This window comes from Eurosta solidaginis, chromosome 2 (genome assembly GCF_040869045.1).
Source record: "Eurosta solidaginis isolate ZX-2024a chromosome 2, ASM4086904v1, whole genome shotgun sequence".
In the NCBI taxonomy this organism is placed as follows: Eukaryota; Metazoa; Arthropoda; class Insecta; order Diptera; family Tephritidae; genus Eurosta; species Eurosta solidaginis.
This window is the reverse complement of record NC_090320.1, coordinates 79,244,799-79,270,717: the sequence shown is the minus strand read 5'-3', so window position 1 is coordinate 79,270,717 and position 25,919 is coordinate 79,244,799. Positions and strand designations below refer to the sequence as shown.

The following is a 25,919-nucleotide window of genomic DNA, read 5'->3' as shown; positions in this document are numbered from 1 at the left end:
AAGGAACTTGAGGTCGCCAGAGCCTCGGCTGTCAAAAAACAGGATTCGCCACGGGTAGGTGAGGTTAACAATTGGGTTGGAGAAGCTATATATTGCGCTGGAAAGCCCTTGAATCAACGAAACGCTTCTTTCTAAACAATCGGTTTTATGGGATATATTACTTACTTAATTGGCGCTTAACTGTTTGAATGCTAATGGCCGCCCAACAAGACGCGCCAGTCGCTTCTTCTCTCTGCCAACTGGCGCCAATTGATCACACCAAGGGAGGTTAAATCGTTTTCCACCTGGTCCTTCCAGCGGAGTCGAAGCCGCCCTCTACCTCTGCTTCCATAGGCGGGTTCCAATAGAAACACTTTCTTGGCCGGAGCGTAATCTTTCATTCGCATAACATCGACTAGCTAGCGCAACCGCTGCATTTTAATTCGCTGGACTATGTTGATGTCTGCGTAGAGCTTGTACAGCTCATCGTTAAATCTTCTTCGGTACTCACCATCGCCAACGCGTAGAGGTACATAAATCTTTTGACGAACTTTTCTCTCGAACACTCCCAGAGCCGCTTCATCTGATGTTGTCATAGTCCATGCTTCTGCACCATAAGTGACTTGTAGAGTATGGTTTTCGTTTGCCTACCTAGTCCAAAGTACCATTTATTTGCAAGAGTCATTCTTCGCTGGATTTCAGAGCTGATGTTGTTAGTGTTGATGCTGGTTCCCAAAGAAACGAAGTCTTTTACTATTTCGAAATTATGGATCCCCACAGTAACGTAGTTGCCAAGGCGCGTATGCGCCGACGCCTTGCTGGATGACAGCAGGTACTTCGTTTTGACCTCATTCACCATCAATCCTATCTTTACCGCTTCCATTTCCAGTATTGAGTAAGCTGAACTAACGGCGCGGATGTTTAGGCCGATGATATCAATGTCATCAGCGTATGCCAATAATTGCACGCTTTTATAGAATATTTTTCCAGACCAGTTAAGTTCTCCAGCTAATATAATTCTCTCCAGCATCAAATTAAAGAAATCACACGATAGGGGGTCACCTTGTTATGGTTTGTAGCGATAAGGACACTCCCCGAAGGCCTTGGGGAGTGTTATCGATGTTGATGGTCCTTTGCGGATGCGGATCCGGTACGTTCAGGTACCAAGCCCGATTATCTCGGGAACGATTCGGTATGACCACATGCGACCTTCTAGGCCATCCCGCCCTCCCACCCCCTATATCCACGAGGAGTTCAGGGTCGCCAGAGCCTCGGCTATTAATGAAACAGGATTCGCCACAGATAGGTGAGGTTGACAATTGGGTTGAAGAAGCTATATATTGCGCTGTCAACCCCTTGAAAGGGTTGCGCTAGTGTTATCGATGTGATGGTCCTTTGCCGGATACAGATCCGGTACGCTCCGGTACCACAGCACCATTAAGGTGCTAGCCCGACCATCTCGGGAACGATTTATGTGGCCAAATTAAACCTTCAGGCCATCCCCTCCCTCCCCAACCCCAAGTTCCATGAGGAGCTTAGGGTCGCCAGAGCCTCGTCTGGTAGTGAAACAGGATTCGCCGCGGATAGGTGAGGTTGACAATTGGGTTTGGAGAAGCTATATATTGCACTGGCAACCTGAAGGGTTGCGCTACACAGCCCTTTGAATCTGGTATTTTAGTCGCCTCTTACGACAGGCATACCTACCGCGGGTATATTCTGACCCCCTAACCCGCTGGGGGTCGACGAAGAGGTGATGTGTGTCGATTCTTTTTTCACAGGTTTTTTCCAAGATTTCGCGCATTGTGAAAATCTGGTCAATGGTAGATTTACTAGGTCTGAAGCCGCACTGATAAGGTCCAATCAGCCGATTCACGGTGGGCTTCAATCTTTCGCAAAATACACTACACAGGACCTTATATGCGATAATAAGAAGGCTGATTCCGCGATAGTTGGCGCAGCTTACAGTATTCCCTTTCTTGTAGACTGGGCAAAGAACATTTACATTCCAATCGTCGCGGATGCACTCGTCCGACCATATTTTGCAAAGAAGGTGATGCATGCGCCTTGCCAACTCCTCGCCGCCGTATTTGAATAGCTCCGCAGGCAAACCATCAGCGCCCGGGGCCTTGTTGTTTTTCAATCAGGTTTTTGCTATTTTGACTTCATCATAATCGGGTGGGGGGACATTTATTTCATTATCAATGTTTTAAGAGACCCATCTAGCGTCAATTCTGTGGCAATTTGAAAAAACAACCTAATTCGAGTAAGGATAATGGCGATACATAGACCTTTATCTGAAAAGCTAGCCACAATTCACCATTGTAACTTCCTATATTTCGCAGCAGCCCTTTGGCGCTGAGACCATGAGTAACACAGGGAAACCTGTAACGGACTTCTGTTATGAAGCCAGAATATCACTTTTATCCTAACTCGAATTATGTTGCTTTTTCAAATTGCCACAGAATTATTGAAGACTCGCTACAAAGCGTTTTGTGCTTAATAGCAGAGACACGCACCTATAGCTGTTGCGATGAACAGTCACACTTTTCGGTCAGTATCCGGTGCCATTGACTGTTTAGAACATCTTGGGCAATTGACTTTCAATATCCCTAACAGAGCTCTCCGCTTTCACAGTACATTTGTAGTGGCGCTTGTAGCCGAATTACCATTACTATCTTTTTTTGGATAAGATTAATAGAATGCAAATTTTTCAATCATAATCTTCCAATCAAAATTTTGGATTGAATCTTAGTACAACTATATCTACATTCTTTTATATCTACAATATCTATGCAATTATTATTAATTATAACTATGTTATCTATATCTACTATATCTGTATTGTTATGTTCTATGATATTAGTTCTTATTTAGTTATACCTACATGCAAATATATTTCAAATTAATTTACCTTATCAAGTTTAAATTCTAATTAGAAGTACCGAATTTCGAATTACTTTTATATCGAAAAATTCGAACTTCCGGTTTTATCTTTTGCTAATCAAAGAATTGGCACTTCATGTAAACAATATTATTGTTTACACTGAAAATTATCATAATGTTTTTTTAAGATCTTAAAAATCACGGAATATATACTAAGGATATAAATGAAGTATATAAATGAACGACGGCTAAAATTACTCAGCTCGCCATCCTGGTCGTTTCGGTATTCTTATTGGTGGGCCTTTAAGGACTAAGAAATTTGAGATTCGTGCCACAGTTAATATACAATTTCATTATCATGAAATGTATTATAATGGAAAACGGGAACAAAAATAACATTGAAACAAATATTCCGAGTTACCTAAATTGTAATACATGTTACCTCAATTGCTAGCAAAACTGCAGCCAATCCTTTACAATCTACGCTTTCGAAATGTTCGTCCACGGCGATGACAGGTTTTCGCGGGTCCGAGCCTGCACGTAATCCTTTAGGGTAACCACGTATACTCGTATTAAGATACAAAATATTCGGTTTTTTCTCCAATATCACAAACCTTAAATTAAAGTTGTTTTTATTAAATATAAACAAATAAAAGCTGTTAATTGGTTAGTCGTAATTTGTTTTTATAAAATTACCCAGCAACAATTTTTAAAAACAATACACATGCAAAAAACTACCAATTAACGAGCCAGGTGTGAATACCGCTAATATTAGTTGACTTACTTGGGGAAAAGTTGAATCACACAACTTCCCTCACCTCCAGTATACAAATGCGTCTCTTTCCATTCACTTGGTGATGCAATGCAATAAGTCTGATCATCCTTGGTGTCTATTAAAACGAGTGTAGGACCGCGATAGCCTAAAACGTGATGCAAGAAACGATTCGCACCCAACCCATGATCATTTGAGTTATATAGTAAAGTCCAATGCGATGGCATCATGGATAGTTTATCTTTAAAAATTTGAGCTGCTGACGATTTATTTGCATTTGCTGATTGTATTGCTTGAGGTTTAGAATAAAGTGGTGGAAGTGCTCCAGCTAGTAACCATGCTTGTGATAAAGGCATTAAGGACTCATAGCTTGAGTCTACTACCCCGTCACCTGTTGCATCGGGGAATGGATTACGTTGTTCCAATACTGGAGTTTGTAGCTCAATTCCACATGATAGACCTTGCTGTTCAAGACCTCTATAGGATGTTGATAACATATGTACACAATATTTGTGTACCAGCAAAACCAATCGAATAAGGTTATGTTCAAACCAACGGCTAACAAAGCCTATACTAAGGTTATCATGACTAAAAAATATTGACTTAGTCACTGAGCCGAAAGTGCGATTTATCTGTAAACAGAAAAAACGAAGAATAAATAAATTGGTTGTTGTTGTTATTGTTGTAGCAGTGTAACGTATATTCAGATCTCAGACATGTACGTTATAGGGGTGGGTCAAAACGTTCGGGGAGTGTCCTTATCACTATAACAACAGCATTATTACTAAAAACCAATTGAAAACCACAGTTGGTCAGTATTCGAATAAATTTTGTCCAACTCTTCAGAAGCATTGACAAGTACAACATCCGATCCGGAACCCATCTACGGAAACAGAGGAAGAGGCCGGCCCCCATACCGCTGTAAGGCCCAAGTGGAAAACGATTTAAATTCCCTCGGTGGTAGTGCGGCTTAATTTATCGGGGGTCGTTCTGTACTGTGTATATTTGTAAACTTTTTAATAAAAATGCAATTCCCTAAATAATAACATAAGCATTACAAATATTTCAATTTACGAAAAGGCAAGTCGACAACTAATTTGCTATCGAACCTTTTTACGAACGCTCGAAACGACTCGTCACTATTTTACTATGGAAAGCAAAAACGATAATTTGTTACACATTCTTGGTCGATATCGAATTACGGAAAACCAGCCAGGGAGGCGTTGAACCTAACCCCGGGCAAAGCGACTGGTACTGCTGCATCTGCCCAAAAAAATATATATACCTAAAATGGTCACACTCTTGTTGTTGTTGTAGCAGTGCCTCGCCCCATCCAATAGGTGCGACCAATCACAAATTGCCATCAATGTTCTCTAAAGGGAGTCCAAGGAAACTTGCTGTTCAACAGGGGTGGACCATAATGAAAGGGGTGTAAGAGGCGTGTGTTCCACATTACAATTGAAGAGATGGCTGGTGTCATGTGGAGACATATTGCAAGCAGAACATACATTTTGTATGTCGGGGTTGATTCTACATAATTATCTTGGGGTTGCTTTTAACTTATGCTATATAAATGATTCTAAACAGCGGAATGAATAGCATTGGTGAAAATAGTCTTGCACTTTTAAATATCATGTGCAGTAGACAAAAACGATTTAATGTTATACATTTTAATGCACGAAGTCTTAATTATGAGAAAATGGATCTGGTTAGGAGAACGTTTGAGCGGTCGTCTGTGGATGTTATTTGCGTATCTGAGAGACGCACACTTTGAAATAGAGGGCTATAAATTATATCGAAATGATAGACTTAATAGAAAGGGTGGAGGAGTGGCGGTGTACTGCAAATCTCATCTGAAGACTCGCATAGTTTCCCATTCTGTTGAGAGTACAACTCAGTTTGTACTTATTGAAGTGTCTAGTTTTGCGTCAAAAATCCTTGTGTCATGCGTGTATAATCCTAATAGGTGTTCTAGTGTAAGTGATTTTTGTAGCATGCTATCTGCTTTCACAGTTGACTTTGATAATATCGTTGTGTGTGGTGACTTTAATGTTAATAGGTTATGTCGTGACATGTATAGCTCCCGTCTGTTGGAAGATGTGTCTGGTGTTGGTCTTTCTTTAGTTAACTCATCAGTACCAACAAGGTTCGCGAATAACTATTGTTCCAGTCTGCTTGATTATTTCTTTGTCTCCAATCCGTCCTCCGTTTTAAAATTTGACCAAATATCATTTATCTCTGACCATGATTTAATTTTTTGTTCGTTTGATTTTGACTTTGACCAGAATAATTCATTACCTGTTACATATAGCTTCCCTGACTATCGCTCGCTTAACCTTAACAGCTTGACTGCTGACATATCTCGTGTTTACTGACATATCTCGTGTTGCTGGAGTTTATCTGATGTGAACGATAAACTCAAATTGTTAAATGAAACGGTACTCACTCTTAACAATGCCCATGTACCAATGCGTTGTTTTCAAAGAAAATCTTCCTCGTGTCCATGGTTCAACACAACTGTTCGTACTATGGTTAAAAAACGCAGCAAGGCCTATGCAGTGTGGAAAAAGAATCGGATAGATTTAAACTGGGATACCTATAGTAATGTTCGAAATGAAACTACTGCCGTTATCAAACGTGAAAAACGCAAGTAATTTGGTAAAACGTTAAATTCCGAGCTGCCAAATAATGTCCTCTGGCGTAATTTAAGAAACGTTCGTGTGTATGCTAAAGATAATTCAAATTGTTCCCTTAACCCTGATGAGCTTAATGATGTATTTGTAAATCGTACTTCCTCACCCTGCGCCAACATTTCCCAACACATACCCTATCCACCTGCATCGGTTCAGCAATTTTGTGCCGTCTCGGAGATTGATGTTGCAAGATGTGTTTGTAAGATCCGCTCAAACGCGATTGGTGCTAATGGAATCCCGCTAAAATTTCTAAAAATTATTCTTCCTCATATTTTGCCAACCCTAACACATACCATCAACCATTGTATTACAACTTCGGGCTTCCCTGATGTATGGAAGCTTACAATCATTCTTCCGGTAGCTAAAAATAGAAGTGCTAGTAGTCCGTCTGATTTTCGTCCCATAAGCATCCTTCCCGCTCTGTCGAAGACCTTTGAGTCCCTGTTATCCGAACAAATCCACTCGCATATAACTGTATACAAATTGCTTTCACCGATGAGTCGAATTTTAGATCTAAGCACAGCTGCGCCACAGCTGTTATAAAAATTCTGGGTGACATACGTCTATCCTATGACAAAAATCAATTAACATTGTTGTGTATGCTCGATTTTTCAAAGGCATTTGAATCAGTTAACCATAGTTTGCTATGTATGAAGCTGAAAGCCTACTTCGGATTTAGTGACTCTGCGGTAAAATTAATGATGAGCTACTTGGGGGGTAGAGCGCAGCGTGTTAAGGTTGGATCGGAGATATCTGACATTAGGCCATTGCCCAAGGTTCTATATTGGGACCGCTATTATTTTGTCTATTTATAAATGACATCTTCAGCTCCTGCCAGCATGCGCAGATACATGCCTACGCAGATGATATCCAGATCTATATGTCAGCAATGCAGGGGCAAGCCTGTGAACTTTGTGCCAAGTTTAACAGTGACCTGTCATCCTTATCCCATTGGGCATCTACGAATCTCCTTGCCCTTAACAGTGCTAAATCGCATGTACTTCCCATTTCAAAAAAGCATATTAACTTTCAGGATCTACCAAATCTTTACATTAATGTTAACTGTCTGAAATATGTTTCTAAAGCGACGAATCTGGGCTTCGTCATAAATTCTAATCTGCCCTGTGTTGATCACGTTAATTCTGTCATCAGTAAAGTTTACTATACCCTACGAAACTTAAGAGTATCGGCGGCCTTTAGGATAGGATAGGTTAGGTGGTAGCTGCCCTGATAAGGATAGCTCACTTGGACAACACGAAGGTCCGTTGTGATACCACGTACACCAAAAATAACGGTGACCTAGATCCAGCTACTTAGAGAATCGTTGGGTAGCAACGATAAAGCTCCGAATGATACCGATCTCAACTTTGGATATATCCTCGGGAGATCCAAGTGAGTCGCGAGCATAAAGTGATTTGGTGATTCCACCTCATCATCCTCCATACAGCTGCAGCAGGATGGAGTTTCCAGTATATTGAGACGTACCGCATGGATACCCATGGGACAGTGCCCTGTCAAAACCCCAATGACCATTGATAGGTGAGCCTTAGTGAACCCAATTATTTCAGCAGACCTCCTGCCATCCACTTTCGGCCAGAAAGATCTTGCTACCCTGCAAGACGTGGTATCCGCCCAACGTTTGCTGAGCTGATTCGAGGCCCAGCTATGGAGGAGCAATCCACAGGTGGCCAGCGGGATCCCGAAGTCCCTACAGCCATCTTCATCCGGTTCAGTTGTACCGATGCGGGCTAAGAGATCCGCTTGACAGTTACCCGGGATATCACTATGGCCCGGGACCCAGATAATCTTAATTGTAAAATAATTCGATGCAATCGCAAGCGAGGTCAGGCACTCCCAGACCACCCTCGATCGCACTGTAGTTGAGCCCAAGGCCTTGATAGCCGATTGGCTATCAGAGTAGATGTTAAATTCCCTAACCGTGGTAGCACTGGATAGCATTCCATCCACCGCATCCTTAATCGCAGCAATTTCCGCTTGGAATACACTGCAGTGATCAGCCAACTTAAACTTGCGAATTAAATTTAGCTCTTGACAAAAGACCCCCCACCAACCTTTCCATCCAGCTTCTGACCCATCCGTGAACAAGTTAACCGGTCCCATGCCCCAGATAATTCCTCTTCCCCAATCCTCTCTCTCTGGAATAACTGGGGTGAAGGTTGTATAGGGGCCTTTACCCCGCTAGAAATAAGGAGAAAACTGGCTATACAATTAATATTGCCAAGTATTTGTTATGCGGAATGTGTATACAGCAAACTAGATTCCAAGTCTGCACACAAAATTGATGTAGCCTTCAATCATGTAACGCGATATGATTTTGGCTTAGCAAGATTTGACCATGTATCTGAATGGAGGACTCGTTTGTTCGGTTGTGAGGTCTCTGATTACCTTAGAGCGAGGAACTGCATTTTCCTTTATCGTATTATGGCAGATAAAGTGCCCAGTTTCTTATATAACAAGTTGACTCTCTCGCAGTCTGCTCGCATATGTGACATAATTTTACCAAACTACAACTATTTGAACTATGCAAGGCTATTCTTTGTCAATGCTATCCGCATATGGAACTCCATCCCGAACTGAATTCGCAATAGCTTAAGTAAAGGCAACTTTAAGAATGTTATATATTCGTTCTTTCGTCAATGAATGTCTTGATTTGAAACTGAGTTTACCTACATATCTTCTAGTCAATTATTATTATTATTATCTTAAGTATTCTGGTACCCAACTAGCAATTCTGCCTGAAGGTTTAATGTGGCCACATAAATCGTTCCCGAGATGGTCGGGCTAGCACCTTAATGGTGCTGTGGTACCGGAGCGTACCGGATCTGTTATCCGGCAAAGGACTATCAAATCGATAACACTCCCCAAATCCTTCGGGGAGCAACTTTATCGCTACAACAACAACAATTCCTTAAGCCCCTGGGCGGTGTAGGCTCATCAATCAGATGTCTGTTGGGATGCCCAGGTTTCTGGATATGCAACAGAATCTGTTTGGTTAGAATTCAATTTCTCTCCCTAATGGGGTGTATTCACGCCTCCTTATGTAGACAGTGTTCTGGGGACATAAGAAGACAACCCGTGGCGTTTCTGAGGGCAGGTCTGCAGCTTCTTCCAGTGGGTAGTCTTTAGGCTTGGCGACCATATCGGGGACGCGTAGCATACAATCGGCTGGCCAATTGCTTTGTAAGTGGTAATGAGCGTTTCTTTATATTTATCCCAAGTACTGTCAGCAAGAGATTTGAAGATTTTATTGTGCAGTCATCGGCGTAAGAAACGAGTGTGACAACTTCTGGTGGTGAAAGTAGCTTTGATATGTAGAAGTCAAACAGAAGTGGGGATAGGACACCACCCTGTGGCATCCCTTGTTTAATTCTTCTTGGTTTGGATGTTGCGTTCCTGAATTGCACCGATGCCTGCCGACCAGACAGATAATTTGCGGTCCACCTTTCAAGACTTGGGGGAAGGGTAGGGTAGACCCTTCCAGGTCTTGCACTAACGTGCCTTGGTTGACCGTATCAAAAGTTTTTGACAGGTCTAACGCAACGAGTACTGTCCTATGGTGGGGGTTTTGATTTAATCCGCCTGTGTATTAATGCATTTAGCGCGGTGGAAATAGATAAACTTCAAAAGATGCAAAACAGATGTATGAGATTTATTCTTAAAAAACCTAGAGATACTCGTACGGCTGATATGCTGAGAAGTTTGAACTGGTTAAGTGTCAAGCAAAAGATTTTTTTTCATGCTATGGAGTTTATATTTAATATTAAAAGTGAAAATTTACCTGAATATCTAAGTAAAAACGTAGTATTAGTTAAGCAAACACATAACATTAATACAAGGAATAAATATAATTTCAAACTGCCTTTATTCAGAACTGAAATAGATCAGCAAAATATTTTTTATAAAGGTCTAAAAAGTTTCAATGAAGTGCCTATAGATATAAAAACTTGTAATGAAATCGTAGCTTTTAAAGCAAAACTTTATGAATATTGTAAAACCTTAGCAATAAGATAGTAAATTGTAATATAATTTAATTTATGAATTAGGCTTTTTTGCCGTAATAAATAAATGAAATGAAATGAAAAATGAAATGAAATGTTGTTTTCTGAAGCAATGCTGATGATTGGCTAGTTGCAAATTTGTTAAGTAGGGGAGCAGAATGGCTTCAAGTGTGTTGGCTACTGGCGATAGGAGAGGTATCGGGCAATAAGAATCTCCTATGTTAGCTGGTTTCCCAGGCTTTAGTAGAGGGACCACCTTGGCCATTTTTGGGGATGACAAAGGTGGAAAGGGACAGGTTGAAGACATGTGGTAAATATTTGAATCCCTCTTTACCTAGGTTTTTAAGCATCGGCATGGCTATTCCGTCTGGGCCCAATGATTTAGATGGTTTAGCATGACCGATGGCATCCTCAACTTCTTTGGCGGTGATGGTAATTGGGGACGCGCTGTATTTGTTTATGTGCGCATCTGTTGGTCCACCGAATAACTTTGTCAACCGTAGAATGCATTATATATTGTCGGCAAAAAGCTTTCGCGCAGTTTTTTGTATCCGACAGCACTTTATCGCCAAAGGCGATGGAAATTTTGTCATTGTGCTTAGACAGATTCGATAGGGACTTTACGGTGGACCAAAGCTTACCCACATCGGCAGAGAGGTTCCAATCCCTTAAATGCTCCTCCCATTTCGCCCGCTTGTGTTCATCCAGAAGCAATCTGATGCGTTTATATCCTTTAATTGGGGGTCGCCGGGATCAAGCTATCTTATAAGGTCAGGTTCTCGCGCTAAATTTGCGCCCTCCGCCGGAAAATGAGGCCGGATTTCGGGAATTCTTCCGGCTAGAAGAAAACGAGCCGAGGCGGATTAAGTGACCTTGTGGAAAGCACGTTCCCCTTGGCGAGCATCAGTCGGGATAGGGAGGGCAGCAAAGCGATTGTCTGTGAAGGATTTGTACTCATCCCATTTTCCTTTTTTAAAGTTTATGAAAGTGCGGTTTTTGGTGACGAAGAAGCCGGCGGTTCGTTCGAGCGAAACAAGTATAGGCAGGTTCTCAGATGCCAATGTTACCATCGGCTGCCAGTTGAGGCAGTTTAGCAGACCTGCGCTCACGATGGATAGATCTGACGAACTGTGACAGTTTCCTCCCATACGAGTGGGGGTGTCTCCGTTTATTGTGCAGAACGTCGTTTCCTCTATTTGGTCCTCCAATATCTCACCCCTGCTGTCCGCCTGTAAGTTAGAATGCCATAGGTCGTGACGGGCATTGAAATAGTCTAAGATAATGCGATTATCGCCAGTGAGTGGTGCTCTGATATTAGGGCGGTATCCACTGGGGCAACAGGTGGCAGGAGGGGTGTAAATGTTGATAATTCCCGAATTACATCCCTTGACCGGACAGATGTGCCGTGACGTTCTAGGACACTGTCCCTGCGGCCGATGTCGGGATCATATTATATTGCACCGAGTGGTGAATGATAAACGCCATTTCCACGCTCGTGATACGAGTGGGGGTGTCTCCGTTTATTGTGCAGAACGTCGTTTCCTCTATTTGGTCCTCCAATATCTCACCCCTGCTGTCCGCCTGTAAGTTAGAATACCATAGGTCGTGACGGGCATTGAAATAGTCTAAGATAATGCGATTATCGCCAGTGAGTAGTGCTCTGATATTAGGGCGGTATCCACTGGGGCAACAGGTGGCAGGAGGGGTGTAAATGTTACCGTCGCGCAGACCAGAACATCTAGGAAATTGGCCCCGTCCAAGGCAGGAGCTGCATCGGGCGGATGACGGAAACATATATATATTGTGCTAGCAAGCGGTGCAAAAGGTGGTAGGGATTAAGAGCTGAGGCGTAGACTACGGGACGCCCTTGGGCGTGAACGGCAAGGAGCCACAAAACTTTATAAGTAACGAGGATGTCGGGTTTTGGGATCTAGCCCAGAGCAACCTGTCCGATGCAGCCATCCCTTGCACTTGACACACTGAAAAGAGTATGACCGTCCTAAAAAGGACGCAACAAATTAAATGGGGTTATACTGAAATGACAGCCCTTGGTCGGGAACAATTCCGAGTCGCTCCGGTACATAGAACCGGCTGTCTTGGTAAGCGAGTCGCGTCTGTGCATAGAATCGGCTGTCTTGGGAAACGGATCGCATAGTCCTTGCCAGTGGTATTAATCTTGATGTTTAAAATATCTTTATCAGTTCAGTAGTTATGACCAATAGAATTATAATTCCAATTCAAATTCGCAGATTTTTGGAAGTTTTTAAAGCAATATCCTGGTAAAAGTGCAATGCTTCATCTCTCTCAAACAAGGCTGCTTCGTTTTCCAAGAAAATGCTATTTATGGGTGGTCCGCTGCTAAATGTGTGTCCCTATATAAATTTACTTACTGCTGGACATAGCACTGCGTTGCCAGAATGTTGCATTGCGATTGTGTAACAAGTGAAAAGTAAACGTGTTACACCTTCCTTTGTGATAAAATCTGGATTTTCTTCATCGGCAAACATTTTTATATAGCACTCCAAAATTTTTTCATCATCCATTATACCGAGAAATCGCTCACATTGCTGACGAAATGCTACCGTTCCTAGATATGAAGTAGTTGCTTTTGATAATGTATGCATTAGACGGAACAATCGTCTGCCTAAATCAACATGAAGAGGAAACACTTGCGACTGTGAAGTTTGAAACATCATTACAATAAACTCAAAAATACATGAAAAAGTACGTACCACAAACACATCCAAGACTATACCATTAACCCCATGTTTAGCAGACTTCTCCTTTAATATTTCAGATAACTTTTCAATTGGAACAAGTTGTGTCAAATGTGTCTCAGTGACATCTGCTCCCGAAGCAGATCTACTCATTGTGCGTTCTGCTTTCAACATCGCACTACTTATCACCAAGGAAGACCCATCACCAATCGACAATATAGGTGTGGATTTTGGTGGTTTTTCCTTCGAACCATTTGATCCTACATTGGGGCCATCGCTACCGGAATCGCTTCTCGAGTTTGAATTTCCCATCAGAGAGGTTTCTGTACGCTAAAGTAATCATTCATTGATTATTCAGATATCGAATAGTCGCAATATCTAAGCGAAAGCAAACTCGATAATTACAATAACTACATACCAATCGAATGGAAAATAAATTTTCACGGGATTAATCTTCACCGCTGTTTTTATATTATTGAAAGGTGACAGCTGCCTGTAAACTTTTGTCCAAATAAAACGGGGTTGAATTTATTGGTAGCCTTATAGCTGCGACACATAAGCAGTTTTTTATATAGAGGAGTTTAACATAAGCTTATGCCATGGTTAAACTATATACAGGTTGGCTCATCTGTAAAGCAACAAAATATGTCTGTTCAAATTGTCAAAATCTGTGTATTGGTGTTGATGCGAATGGTATGGAATGGAAACATAAAACTTTTTGTATGTGTAAGTAAGATGTTGCCAATGTATTGGTTTCATATTGAGTTTGCCATCTCCTTTTGACAATCCCTTCGACCTTGCAATGACATAAATAAAATCAGCTGATGAGATGAGCCAACCTGTACATAATTGAACCATGGTTTATGCATTATTAATAGATTGCACGTATTTTTATGGAGAACGGTAGAATCACTGATGACCTGATACGAAACATTCATTCTCTCTCAATTCGTTTCCAGGAATTGGGCTTGAAATCAGCTGTCTGTTCATTCAGTTGTTAACAAAAGTTCATTCGTTTCCAAGAATGGGTCTTGAAATCAGATGGCTATAGAGTTGCCTAAAATACGCAAAAAAAAACTCCAAGAAATCCGTTCGGTTTCATTATTTTCAAATAAATCAGCAAGTAACCTGATAAAAACTCATTAAAATGTATAAAACAGGCAAAGTTTTGTAGAAATATTTTGTGGTAGATAAGTGAAAAAATATGAAATAATATATTACGATTGCGTTGCTTTACTTTGTTGCTCTAGCACCGCGATAAGATAACAATGAACGGCTAGCCCCTCTCTTCACTTTGATGCGACCAAAACGTTTATGTACATACATATGTATATTCACATACAATAAAGAACGCAAAGAATGTATAAGAAATTACGAAATTACATCACTTGGCGAGGTATCTGCGTTGTCGTCCGCAAAGGCTGTTAATTAAACATGTTGCGTTAACCTATACGTACAATTTATCTCAGCTGTAAAAAATGGAATGTCGCTAGTGATGGCTCGATATTTCGCTATTGGTGATTGCATCGCCGCTATTGACAAATCGCTAATAGCTATGGCTATTGCAATCCAAATATATCAGTGATTGGCTATTTTCCTTCATTCGATTCTTTTGAATGACAATCACCTCTGGCAGAATATCGCCAATAGCGATTATAGCGATTATAGCGATTGGCGATTTTCCTTCAGCATGGAATTCTAATACTAATAGCAGCGATGCAATCATCGATAGTGAGATATCGTTCATCATTGCTCATCTGTGTGCTTTACTTTCCGAAACAGCGAACGGAACAAAGCAAACTTGTGCAACAACTAGAACGACGACATTGTGAAGTCGGCTAGAAAAGCAGCCACGTGGTTTGGGTAATTTTTACAAACAAGCGAAAGATCGAACTCAAAAATAATCAACGCAAAGATCAAAGAGACCGCAAGGCACAACTCATTCAAGAGCAATTATCGAAGTGCAGAGGTATATAGAAGAAATTGTAATTGCACGAAAAGCTGATCCTTTTTTAAGGTGGCAGAAAAACAATTACAAGTATCCCAATCTATCTCCTATAGCTCGCGAAAAGTTGGGGTGTTTAGGAACATCGGTTCCCTCTGAAAGACTTTTTTCTCAAGCCGGCCTTATTTTAAGCGAGAGAAGAATGCGCTTAGATGATGAAAAGACTAAAATGCTTATCTTTTTAAACGCCAATCATAAAATATAAAATTCGTTATATTTTGATTTTATATTTAAGTATTTATAATAAAATAATTAATATTTGTCAAAATATTAAACAAGCAATATAAGTTAATTTTAAAAATTTAATTTCATGAAATGTATAAAAGAAATGGAATGACTGAATTTTTTTTGTTTTTAATTACACTATGTGATGCCAAATAGACATGGGTCTTTAGACTTGGCCTAAGATTGATTGCCTGTGTTATTCATAAGTTCATACTTCTAGGCAGTAGCCGTTAACAGTTTTATAAAATTTGTGTTTTTGATGGTAAAATTAAAAAATTATAGAAACATATATCACTCGTCTTATTGTAAACAGATTAACTCAAAATTTAAGGTTTTTGGGAGAATGCAATTCAATATTTGTCATATGGTTTGTATATATATACATTTATTTCAGCTAGTTTCATCTCATTGAGTGTAATACGAGTCTGAACATATTGTCGTCAGCCAGTTAATAATATATATCATAACATCTCAGAAAATTAGAATTTCACATTACATTAGTTTACAATTAAAGGTGCATACTTTTTTCTTTTTATTCCAATTTTGGTTCATATATTCCAATAAAATTTAATTTAGTATAAATTAATGTATAACATTCAATCTACTCTGGTAAAAAGACTTAAACATTCATTTTTTATATACAAGTATACAAATAATTGCAGATTCGCTTATTAAAGATAAATTAAAGCGATCGCCATAGCTGTAAAAAATAGCCATAGCTGTAAAAAATAGCCATACCTATATTCACTGCCCAGCAAAAATCTAGTGACCAAAGATGGCGACCAACAACAAAATATCCCACATTGTTCCACAATTGTTAGTATGGCAGAATGAGATGGCCTAATTGAAATGCCCGATACATATATGCTTGCCTTTTCTTACATGCTATGTACCCTCAAATACGTCACAAAAATTTTCTGCGAATCAGCCATTCCGTTTACCATAGTTGCACGCAACATCAATTGATAATCTTCCAAAAAATTTATGCATAAATTGTACAGATAATTTGCAAGCAGCATATAATTTCAAACAAGTAAATTGTACAGATAATTTGCAGGCAGCATATAATTTCGAACAAGTAGCTCGTCGTTCAGATGAAGAATTTAAGAAATTGTCGGCTACGCAGAAAGTGGAGACAAAATTAATTTATGCTTCTGCTGAGACTTCTAATGCTTTGCAGGTAAGTTTGCTAAGGAATTTCTTATAGTTAATAATTTACAACTATTATAAATAATGTAATATATTGTAAAAATGTTTAATAAAAGAAATGTTAATAGATTTGAATTAAAGAAATATTTTATTTATATAGCAGTATAATCCAAGTAAAAAAAAAGTCATAACACTAGTCAAAAGACGGTCATATTAACGTAAAAATACTCGTAAAGTTACAGGTATATAGCTCAAAAAATGATTGCCAGAACGTGAATGTAAGAACAGTACAGCACTATAGTTTGTTTACTTTTCGATAACCTAAAACCGTATATGTGTGAGCAGTATGGACAATCACATAAATAGGTACGACGGAATGGACTGGTCACAAATGTTACTGCTGCCCTGTACAAATGCTACTTAGCGATTTACGTGTTCCATCGACACAGCTGTTAGTCATTTTCCTAGTCAATTTACGGGCACATTTTTGCTGGGTGATAGCTCAAAATCGCTCTTCTGTATGGAATCGCTTGTTGAAATAAAGCGATCGCTATAGCTATAAAAAATAGCCGATATTCAAAAATAGCCATATCTATTTTCACTGATAGTTCAAAATCGCCATATCGTCCATCACTAAATGTCGCAACGCTCCACAAAAACATGGCATTTATGCATGCATTTACATCAATGCGAAGACTAAGAAGCAGACTTTTTCACCAATCGAAAGTTGCTACCAAAACCCGCTTCGTGTGCTGCCCTTCGATGAAAGGTGTTGTCACTGATAAATTTTCCACGGGTGAAAAAGAGTTACTTTTTCTCGGATTTATAACCCTGACAAAAACTCGAGTTTTTTAATGTCCAATTTGACAATCTTGAGTAAATTTTCGGTGAAAATCATAAATTAAACCTTTACCATGTAAAATAACCCAACGTTTTTTTGAAATGCCCAAATTTGATTTTGAGCATGCTGGATTCTATGGCCATCATAAAAAATGTACATTTTCACGCGCTCTCAGAGAGCGAGAAGTTTCATATCAGGTCATCAGTGATGGCTACTTTTCAATATCAGATGGCGCCAGTGTCGCTCATTCTACCCACGGATGACATGGCGCAACTATACAAGGTGGCAGCATGGAACAGCTGATTATACCCTTTTTTTATTTGATTTGATACAACAACTTCCGGCGCAGTACGATTTTGACATTTGTCCATCAAATTTACAAAAACAAAGTACATGGAATTTTTATTTATGTTTGTAGGAATGTCACCATGCTGCCGCCTTGTGTCGTTCCGCCATGGTTCCAAGCAAATCATAAGAAGAAGAATTTGACATTTGCTTTGGCTGAGGGTCTTGGCACCCCTTGCAAGTGAAATTAAGGCGGTGACACAATGACATTTTTCATATAGATGCGTTTAACACAAGCTTGTGCATTCCAATAACATCGCCACAATCAACCAAGATGTTGCGTTTGTAAATATGAAGGAACTTCAGACGTGGCTTATTACGCCTTGCCCATTCATATACAAAATTTCGCGAAGCACTGTTATAAACATTCCCCCTATAGAACAAAAATACTTGCTAACATATTTGGTGTCCTAACCGATTGTTATATTGCAGTTTTTAATTGCGAAAAATGTTAGAAAATTTACCAGCCTGTGGGAAAAATAATTTCACTTGCAAAGTGTGCCAACACCCTTAGCCAAAGCAACTGTCAAATTTTTCTTCTTATGCTTTGCTTGGAACAAAATTTGGGAGATGGCTACTTTTCAATATCAGATGGCGCAAGTGTCGCTCATTCTACAGTTGTCCATAAAAATACGAGCAATCTACTCATAATGCATAAGCATGAGTTAAACTCATCTATGTGAAAAACTGTTTATGTGTCGGGGCTGTTACTTTTTCCACATGTTGCTAAAATTTCTAACATTTTTCGCAATTGAAAACTGTAATATAAAAATCGAATACGACACAAACAGCCCTATTCTGTGCACTTGACAAATTCACCATCTTGCTTATTTGTCAAGTTTGATAATTTATCAAGTAATTGCTATTCTATGTAAAAAATAAAAAGCCTTTTCGCTGACAAATTGTCAATAAGTCAAACGCTCTTGATAATTTAATTTATACGGATAAACTTAAATTAGAATTCTGTTATTGTGCGATCGAGAGAAAATGGAAGATTTATTACTTTTGCTATTATTGTGGGAAGATCCTCTGGGGATTTTGGGGGTAATTTCAGGACGGTTTTGGGGACTCCCTTGGGGTCATTTTGGAGTCCCCAAAACCATCCCGGAATGGCCCCCAAATGACCCCGAGGGAGTCCCCAAATGGATCCCGGAATGACCCCCAAGTGACCCCGAGAGGACCCCGAGGGAGTCCCCAAAACCATCCCAGAATTCTCCCATATGACTCCGAGGGAGTCCCTAAAAACATCCCGGCACAACCCCAATTCACCCTGGGAAGACCCCGAGGGAGTCGCCAAAACCACCCCGGAAAGACCCCGAGGGAGGTCCCATAAACATCCTGGAACGACCTCTAAATGACCCCGAGGGAGTCCCCAAACCTGTCCCGGAATGATCCCCAAATGACCCCGAGGGAAACCCCAAATGCCCCGAGGGAGTCCCCAAAGCCATGCCGAAATGACCCCCAAAAAACCCAGCGGATTATTTTTTTCTATTCCAATTTCGGGGTTAGAAGCATAAAATGAGACATACCGCTCCAATTGCTCATGCGTAGCACGTTCCACTTTTCATTTCTTTGAAAAAACTATGATTTTAAAATATTTGTTACAAAAAATTAAGAACAATATTTAACTCTTACGTTTTTTCCTTTTCGCGATTGTTGCACTAAACCGTTGATATAAATGAAAATAATATACAGTCCATTAAAATAATAATTTATAAAATAAAAAAAATAATAAATTTAAAAAATGCTTGCTTGCAGTGGGATTTGAACCCGCAACCCAAACGTGTGAGTCGGGTACGTCATTCACTGTGCCACGACTCATACCCCTAGAAGCACATCAAATTACTCCCTTATAACTCACATTAAACTGCTCGCCCTCAACTGCCCCACGCTTAGCTAATTTACTTCACCCAATATGGTGAAAAGCACAGGACGTAGAGCTTTTTAGAGTTGTCAAGCTATGCACATAATAGGAATATTTGTCAACTTGATAAAAATCTTGATTACTTGTCAACTTATTTGACAATTTGTCAAGTACACAGAATAACCCCGTAAATATGTTAGCAAGTATTTTTGTTGTATAGGGAGCATGTTGAATTGAAGTTTACTACGCCTTGCCAATTCACATACACAATTTCGCGAAGCACTTATAAACATTCTCCCTATACAACAAAAATACTTGCTAATATATTTTGTGTCGTAATGGATTGTTATATTGCAGTTTTTAATTGCAAAAATGTTAGAAAATTTACCAACCAGTAGGAAAAATAATTTCACTTGCAAAGTGTGCCAACACCCTCAGCCAAAGCAAATGTCAAATTCTTCTTCTTATGATTTGCTTGGAACAAAATTGGGGAGTTGGCTACTTTTCAATATCAGATGGCGCCAGTGTCGCTCATTGTACCATTCTCCATAGAAATATTTGCAATCTACTCATAATGCATAAGCATGTGTTAAACTAATGTAGATGAAAAACTGCTTATGTGTCGCACCTATAAAAGCCGCGGTACAATGACATTTTTCATATAGATGCGTTGAAAGCTGTAGTCATTGGTGCCGTTTGTCGTATCGCTGTAGTCGTATCCCTAACGTAATCAGCTGTTTATCGTTACGATGGTAAACCAAAAACCTATTGGTTGGCTACGATACGATTACGACCTTAGCGGCACCAATAATCGATTGCATTGATTCTCATAAGGTTGGTCGAATCAGCTGTTATAAAGTTACCGATACGGTTACCGATAAAGCACCAATGTCTGCAGCTTAACACAAGCTTATGCATTCCAATAACATCGCCACAATCAACCAAAATGTTGCGTTTGTAAATATTAAGGAACTTCAGACTTCGCAATTGAAGTTTATTACGCCTTGCCCACCACATACAAAATTTTGCGAAGCACTATTATAAACATTCTCCCTATACAACAAAAATACTTCCTAACATATTTTGTGTCGTATTCGATTTTTATATTGCAGTTTTTAATTGTGAAAAATGTTAGACAATTTACCAACCAGTGGGAAAAATAATTTCACTTGCAAAGTGTGCCAACACCCTTAGCCAAAGCAAATGTCAAATTTTTCTTCTTAAGACTTGATTGGAACAAAATTGGGGAGTTGGCTACTTTTCAATATCAGATGGCGCCAGTGTCGCTTATTCTACCAGTCTCCATAAAAATAGTTACGTTCCATTGAGACTTGAGCGAGATACGGATAGAAATTTAACATGCAAATGCAACAACAACGTTGTGATCCTGATATTTATCTGGTTCAATTTCTGATCCGTATAGCAGTTCTGTTCGTTTCGTTTCTGTAGTAGATTTTTTGACAGTTAACCACTTTTGATTTGGTAGCACTCATGGCTCATCTCTACAGCAATAACATACCTTTGTTCACATTGCCAAAATTAGCGTGTTGGTGTTAGGCGAATGGAATGGAATGAAAACATAAAACTTAGCAGCATTTGTAAGTAGTGAGAAAATGTTGAAAATCCGTTGGTTTCTTTTTAAGTTTGCCATCTCCTTCTGACAATCCCTACTCCAGTGAAATGAAAAAAAAATAAAATCAATTGGTGAGATTAGCCAACCATATAGTTGAGCCATTGTAGCACTGAACTAAATACGTGTACATTTGTCTATACATAAAAGATCTCGCCATATTTAAAAGTAAAAACACTGAAAGAGTAAACAACTTGAAGATGATGTAAGGAAAATAAATAGTTTTCTTACGTGCGAAACTACTTAAATGTTAATAATTCTATCAGTATCTTTGTACGTTTCTTCTTATTTTCTACAAAACAGATCTTTTATATTAGTGCTGCCAGCTCTCATAAAGTTGATCCAGATCGTTACAATGAGATTTGAGCTAGAGCCAGAGCTCGATAAACCAATGGAACGGCCCTAATATGTGCACTCTACTCATAATGCATAAGCATGATGTAATAACGACAAGGTGGTCTATGTAGTGACAGCTCATTTTGAAAAGTCCCATACAATACGAATGATGAGAGTAAGGGGAAGAATAGAAGGGGCCGTTTTGTAAAATAGTATTAAATTTGGTACTTTTTTGTATAAAAGTATTCAAATAAAATTGGCGAAGAAACTGATTTTGTTTTCATTTGTTTATGAAAATTGCAATCATATTAAAGTGCCTTGAGACAAGGGAAAGCTATTTCTTATAAAATATACACCAAGTTAAATTGATTAACATTTTTCAAGTTGCAGTTTTTATTTATGGGTATTCACCATATATTTTTTGCAATACTTTCTCTCAAATAATTAAATAAACGAAACATGATAATTCACATATATTGTAGAACATATTAAAAAAAGCAAAGAACATTATGGAGTTATTTTGATTTTTTACATTAATGCGAATTTTACTACTTATTTTTCATTGCTTTGTTAAGGCTTTTTATGCGAAAATATATTCGACTTTTAAAAAATAATCTTTTTACTTCGATTTCGCAGTCGCAACCCTCACTTTTTTTTATTAAACCTTCAATAAATTTGCTCTTTGTCTTTATTAGTGCTCCATTATTTTGATAAAAAATTGTTTCCAACTCCATTATTTTATTTAAAAATTGACGACAAGGCTTTACTAAACCACCTTTGGATAACAAATCCACATATGAAGAGAAGCTTTCCTCACTCACATGCTGAGAGGTGGTTTCTTTACTGACATAATGAGCGAGTCCCAGCTTTCTTATTATGTAGCCTGCTACATATTCTAGAACATCCTCGTACACGCCTTCGATTTCAATAAGTTGTGATTCTGAAATCGTGCAGTTGACATCTTCGTCTTCAATGCTCTCATTATAAAATAACAACTCGTTGTCTAGATCGAAATCTAACCATTCCGTTTCGTCTATCTCAACGTTTCCAAGTGCAGCCAACGTCTTTGTATTTCGTGCTGTAATGTTATTAAAATTTGTATATACCAATATACGAGTAGATACCAAAATAAGTGATATTTTACCTAATAAATATTTTCGTAATATGTATTTGAATTGCATTGCTGTTGGATGATCATATAAACCACCTTTCGCGCGCATTGCCGAAAAAAAATTTTCCTCAATGGCCTGATTCAACCGGTATGTCAAAATGTATTGCATACCAAAATGTTCCTTAACATAAATGTATAAACCCCGTAGCGAACTGTTTGTAACTAAAACCCCTTTCTGAAAAGGCAACAAATTCTTATTTGTCCCAATGCGTATATTCCTAATATACTCGTCCATTTTCGAAAGAATAGCCAGCTACAGCTCATAATTCATTCCAAAAGGTCGCTTTGATGGTAAAGTCTGTATGGTGGAAAGTTTGGAGTTCAAGAGGTCGAACCAGTCATTTACTGCGTCAAAAAGATCCGCAGTTTCATTCGCATTATAGACATCTAGTCCCCGTTCCTCACAGCGACGCAAAGCACTTGCTTTGCTGTGAAAAAACAATTGCGCTGCCGGTTTTACTTTTTGGCGCTCTACATTGCGTACTGTTAGGTGGCGCACCGACAGTCGATATACTATAGAACCGTCGGACATAGATGTATGTTTCAGTACGTCAGCAATACTCTGCGGTGTCAAAAAGTCGTCTTGAATTTTCAGACCGGTGTTCAAATAATGGTTCCGAATGAGCTTTAGCAGATGTGGTGCATCAGCGAAAAAAAAATTTTCCACTATTCACCGGATTTGCAAACCAAGTTTGGTCTAATAAGAAAATAGAGCTATATCAATAAAATACACATTAATTTTAAGTTGAATTTTACCGATTGAAATATTCAGCTCTTTCCAGAGGCCTTGATTTTCAAGTCCCATATCCCAAACAACTTCAACAACGGTATACCCTGCTCCGTCTAGGATAGTAATTAAGTTCTCTAATATGGATTTGCTCATTTTACAATCATAGGCACACAAGAAGGTTGCTTCCAGGAACGCTTGAGACCGCGAGCATTTACCACTTGAGCTTTTTTGCTGGGTGCTTTCATTGTATCCGTGAGTGAGTCATATTCATATGCAGGCTCTAAGTGCATTTCGTCGAACGAAAGGATGCATATCTTGTCTTCCACATCCATGTCCTGTGCACTTCTCATTGCTTCGATCGAAAAATCCAAAACACCGTCCTCGAACTTTACTTTCTGTATCCATTTTGCTACAGCGGACTCGCATGGAAGAGGATATCCAGTCTTTAATAAATGCCTATACGCTTTAGGTCCAGCCGCATGAAGGGCTATAGCCGATGACATGTCATTCCACTTCCAATGTATTGTTCTAGAAGGGTTATCAAGCTTCTTGAGCTGACCTTCAGTAAAATGCGCATTGAGGCTTTTCCGAAGGTTGTCTAGTTCTTTTGCTGACCCCTCCAAGATTTTTAATCGAGCTTCAAGGAGCTCTTCGCGGTTCGTATTGGGTCTAAATGGAACTTATGTATAAACATTTTAAAAGCTTCACAAAACATGGCAAACTTACTCAGTTTGAGTTGATGCCTCAAGAAATTGTGGGTCAAATCAACTTTCATGGGAATTGCATCACCGCAAAATTTAATGCGTTTGCCATCAGAGCTATACGTGAAATCTATGTGTTTTGTAATACGATCGGTTAAAAAATTCTTCTATAAAGGTTCATCACATTCAACATTTGTACATTCGTGGTAAGTTAATTTTGTGCTTATAAAGTTATACAACGCGAAAACGATTTTGTACATAAATACATGAGACGCTGCACACACACTACATCAGTAATTCAGCAACAACAGCCCTACACTATTGGAAGAGTAAACTAGAATATCAGCACACTGTATGCATTTAAATGGACCTATTACAAGAACAACGTATAATATTCTAATACTGTTTTCATACAGAAACTTAATGATATCATTTCCCCTGCTAATGAAATCGTAAATTTTTTGTTTTCACACAGAAGTAACTGCTCGATTAGTATGAAGGATGAGACAGACAATGATGGCGGAACGATACAAGGTGGGAGCATGGTGACATACCTACAAACAAAAAAAATTCCATGTACTTGTAAATTCGATGGACAAATGTCAAAATCGTAGTTGATGTATCAAATCAAATAAAAAAGGTTATAATCAGCTGTTCGATGCGGCCACCTTGTATCGTTCCGCCATGCTGACAATGACATTTACTTTGACAAATGACATTTTTAAGCACTGAACACACTAAAAACTAAGAAGCGGAACGCGGCCAACAGAGTTGCATTGTGCTTTTGACTTCATTAGGCATTCGATTAGCTACTAATGAAATAATTATAGATTCGAATTTTGTAGCATTGTGAATGATGACAAAGTGTGATCCCTTATCTGTCAACTGCCTGACAGGCTGTTCAATATGGCTACTTTTCAGCGTTTTGACAGGCTGTTCAATATGGCGGCGCCTATCTTCAGCGGGTGATAGAAAGAGATACAGAATGAGACAGCGATAGTCAAATACGAATCAGGTGATCCAATCACTTTGGAATTTTGACGTTTATGTAGAAGAGATCACACTTTGTCATCATTCACAATGTTTTGTAGGGAAGATTGAGCTCAATAAGCGTCTTAATGTAGAAAACTGCCTTTATTATTCAATAAGCCGTCTGTGTGAAATTAGTATTATACTGTTTTCACACATAAACTTAATGATCTCATTTCACCTTCTAATGAAATCGTAATTTTTTTGCTTTCATACATAAGTAGCTGCTCGATTAGTATGAAGGATGAAATGTCAAGCGAATAAAATGACAATAAACTTAATGATCTCATTTCACATTCTAAGGAAATCGTAAATTTTTGCTTTTTTTTTTTTTTGGTTGTAGGAATTGAATCTTTCAATTCCAAAAGTCGGCAAGAGGACCTTTAATTTGCCTCTTAAATCGCCAGGTTAACAAACGTATAAGGGTAATATACTTGCGACATTTAGACGTGCCCAAGCAACTAACACATGTCACAAAGTAAAAACCCGTAGCACAAAGATACAAGGATGTTTTCTTGTAAATGTTAGGTTTTAACATATGGCGTATTGCCATGTGCTTTTTCAAGATTTGTAATTCCTCGTGAATTATATTTTTGTGTCAGTATTAATGTGTTTGCTTTATGATTTCACCATGTGAATAATCCATGTGTATGTCTCCATGATTTCAATATCTATAGCATCTCTTATTTGTGGTTACTCATGTACTCATATATCCAAAAATTATGTTGATATAGATTTAATTTTAGTCAAGTTTGTAGCTCTGTTATGTCATGCCACCATATGTGTTAATTAATCCAATTAGTTCCAAATTTGATGTTTTCTTTTATTTA

The 25,919-nt window shown here is 38.9% G+C and overlaps 1 protein-coding gene across 1 annotated transcript in view; it reads right to left on the bottom strand.

Annotated features, from left to right (window-relative positions):
• LOC137240011 (uncharacterized) overlaps positions 1–13,619 on the bottom strand; it is a 40,220-nt gene extending 26,601 nt beyond the window's left edge. The window contains exons 1-5 of the mRNA XM_067765880.1: positions 13,482–13,619; positions 13,079–13,393; positions 12,737–13,021; positions 3,647–4,266; positions 3,305–3,476 (exon numbers count right to left, since the gene is read on the bottom strand). Coding sequence (XP_067621981.1) covers positions 3,305–3,476; positions 3,647–4,266; positions 12,737–13,021; positions 13,079–13,375 — 1,374 coding nt within the window. The 5' untranslated portion in view covers positions 13,376–13,393; positions 13,482–13,619. The remainder of the gene's footprint in view (positions 1–3,304; positions 3,477–3,646; positions 4,267–12,736; positions 13,022–13,078; positions 13,394–13,481) is intronic.
• Positions 13,620–25,919: the final 12,300 nt, after the last annotated feature.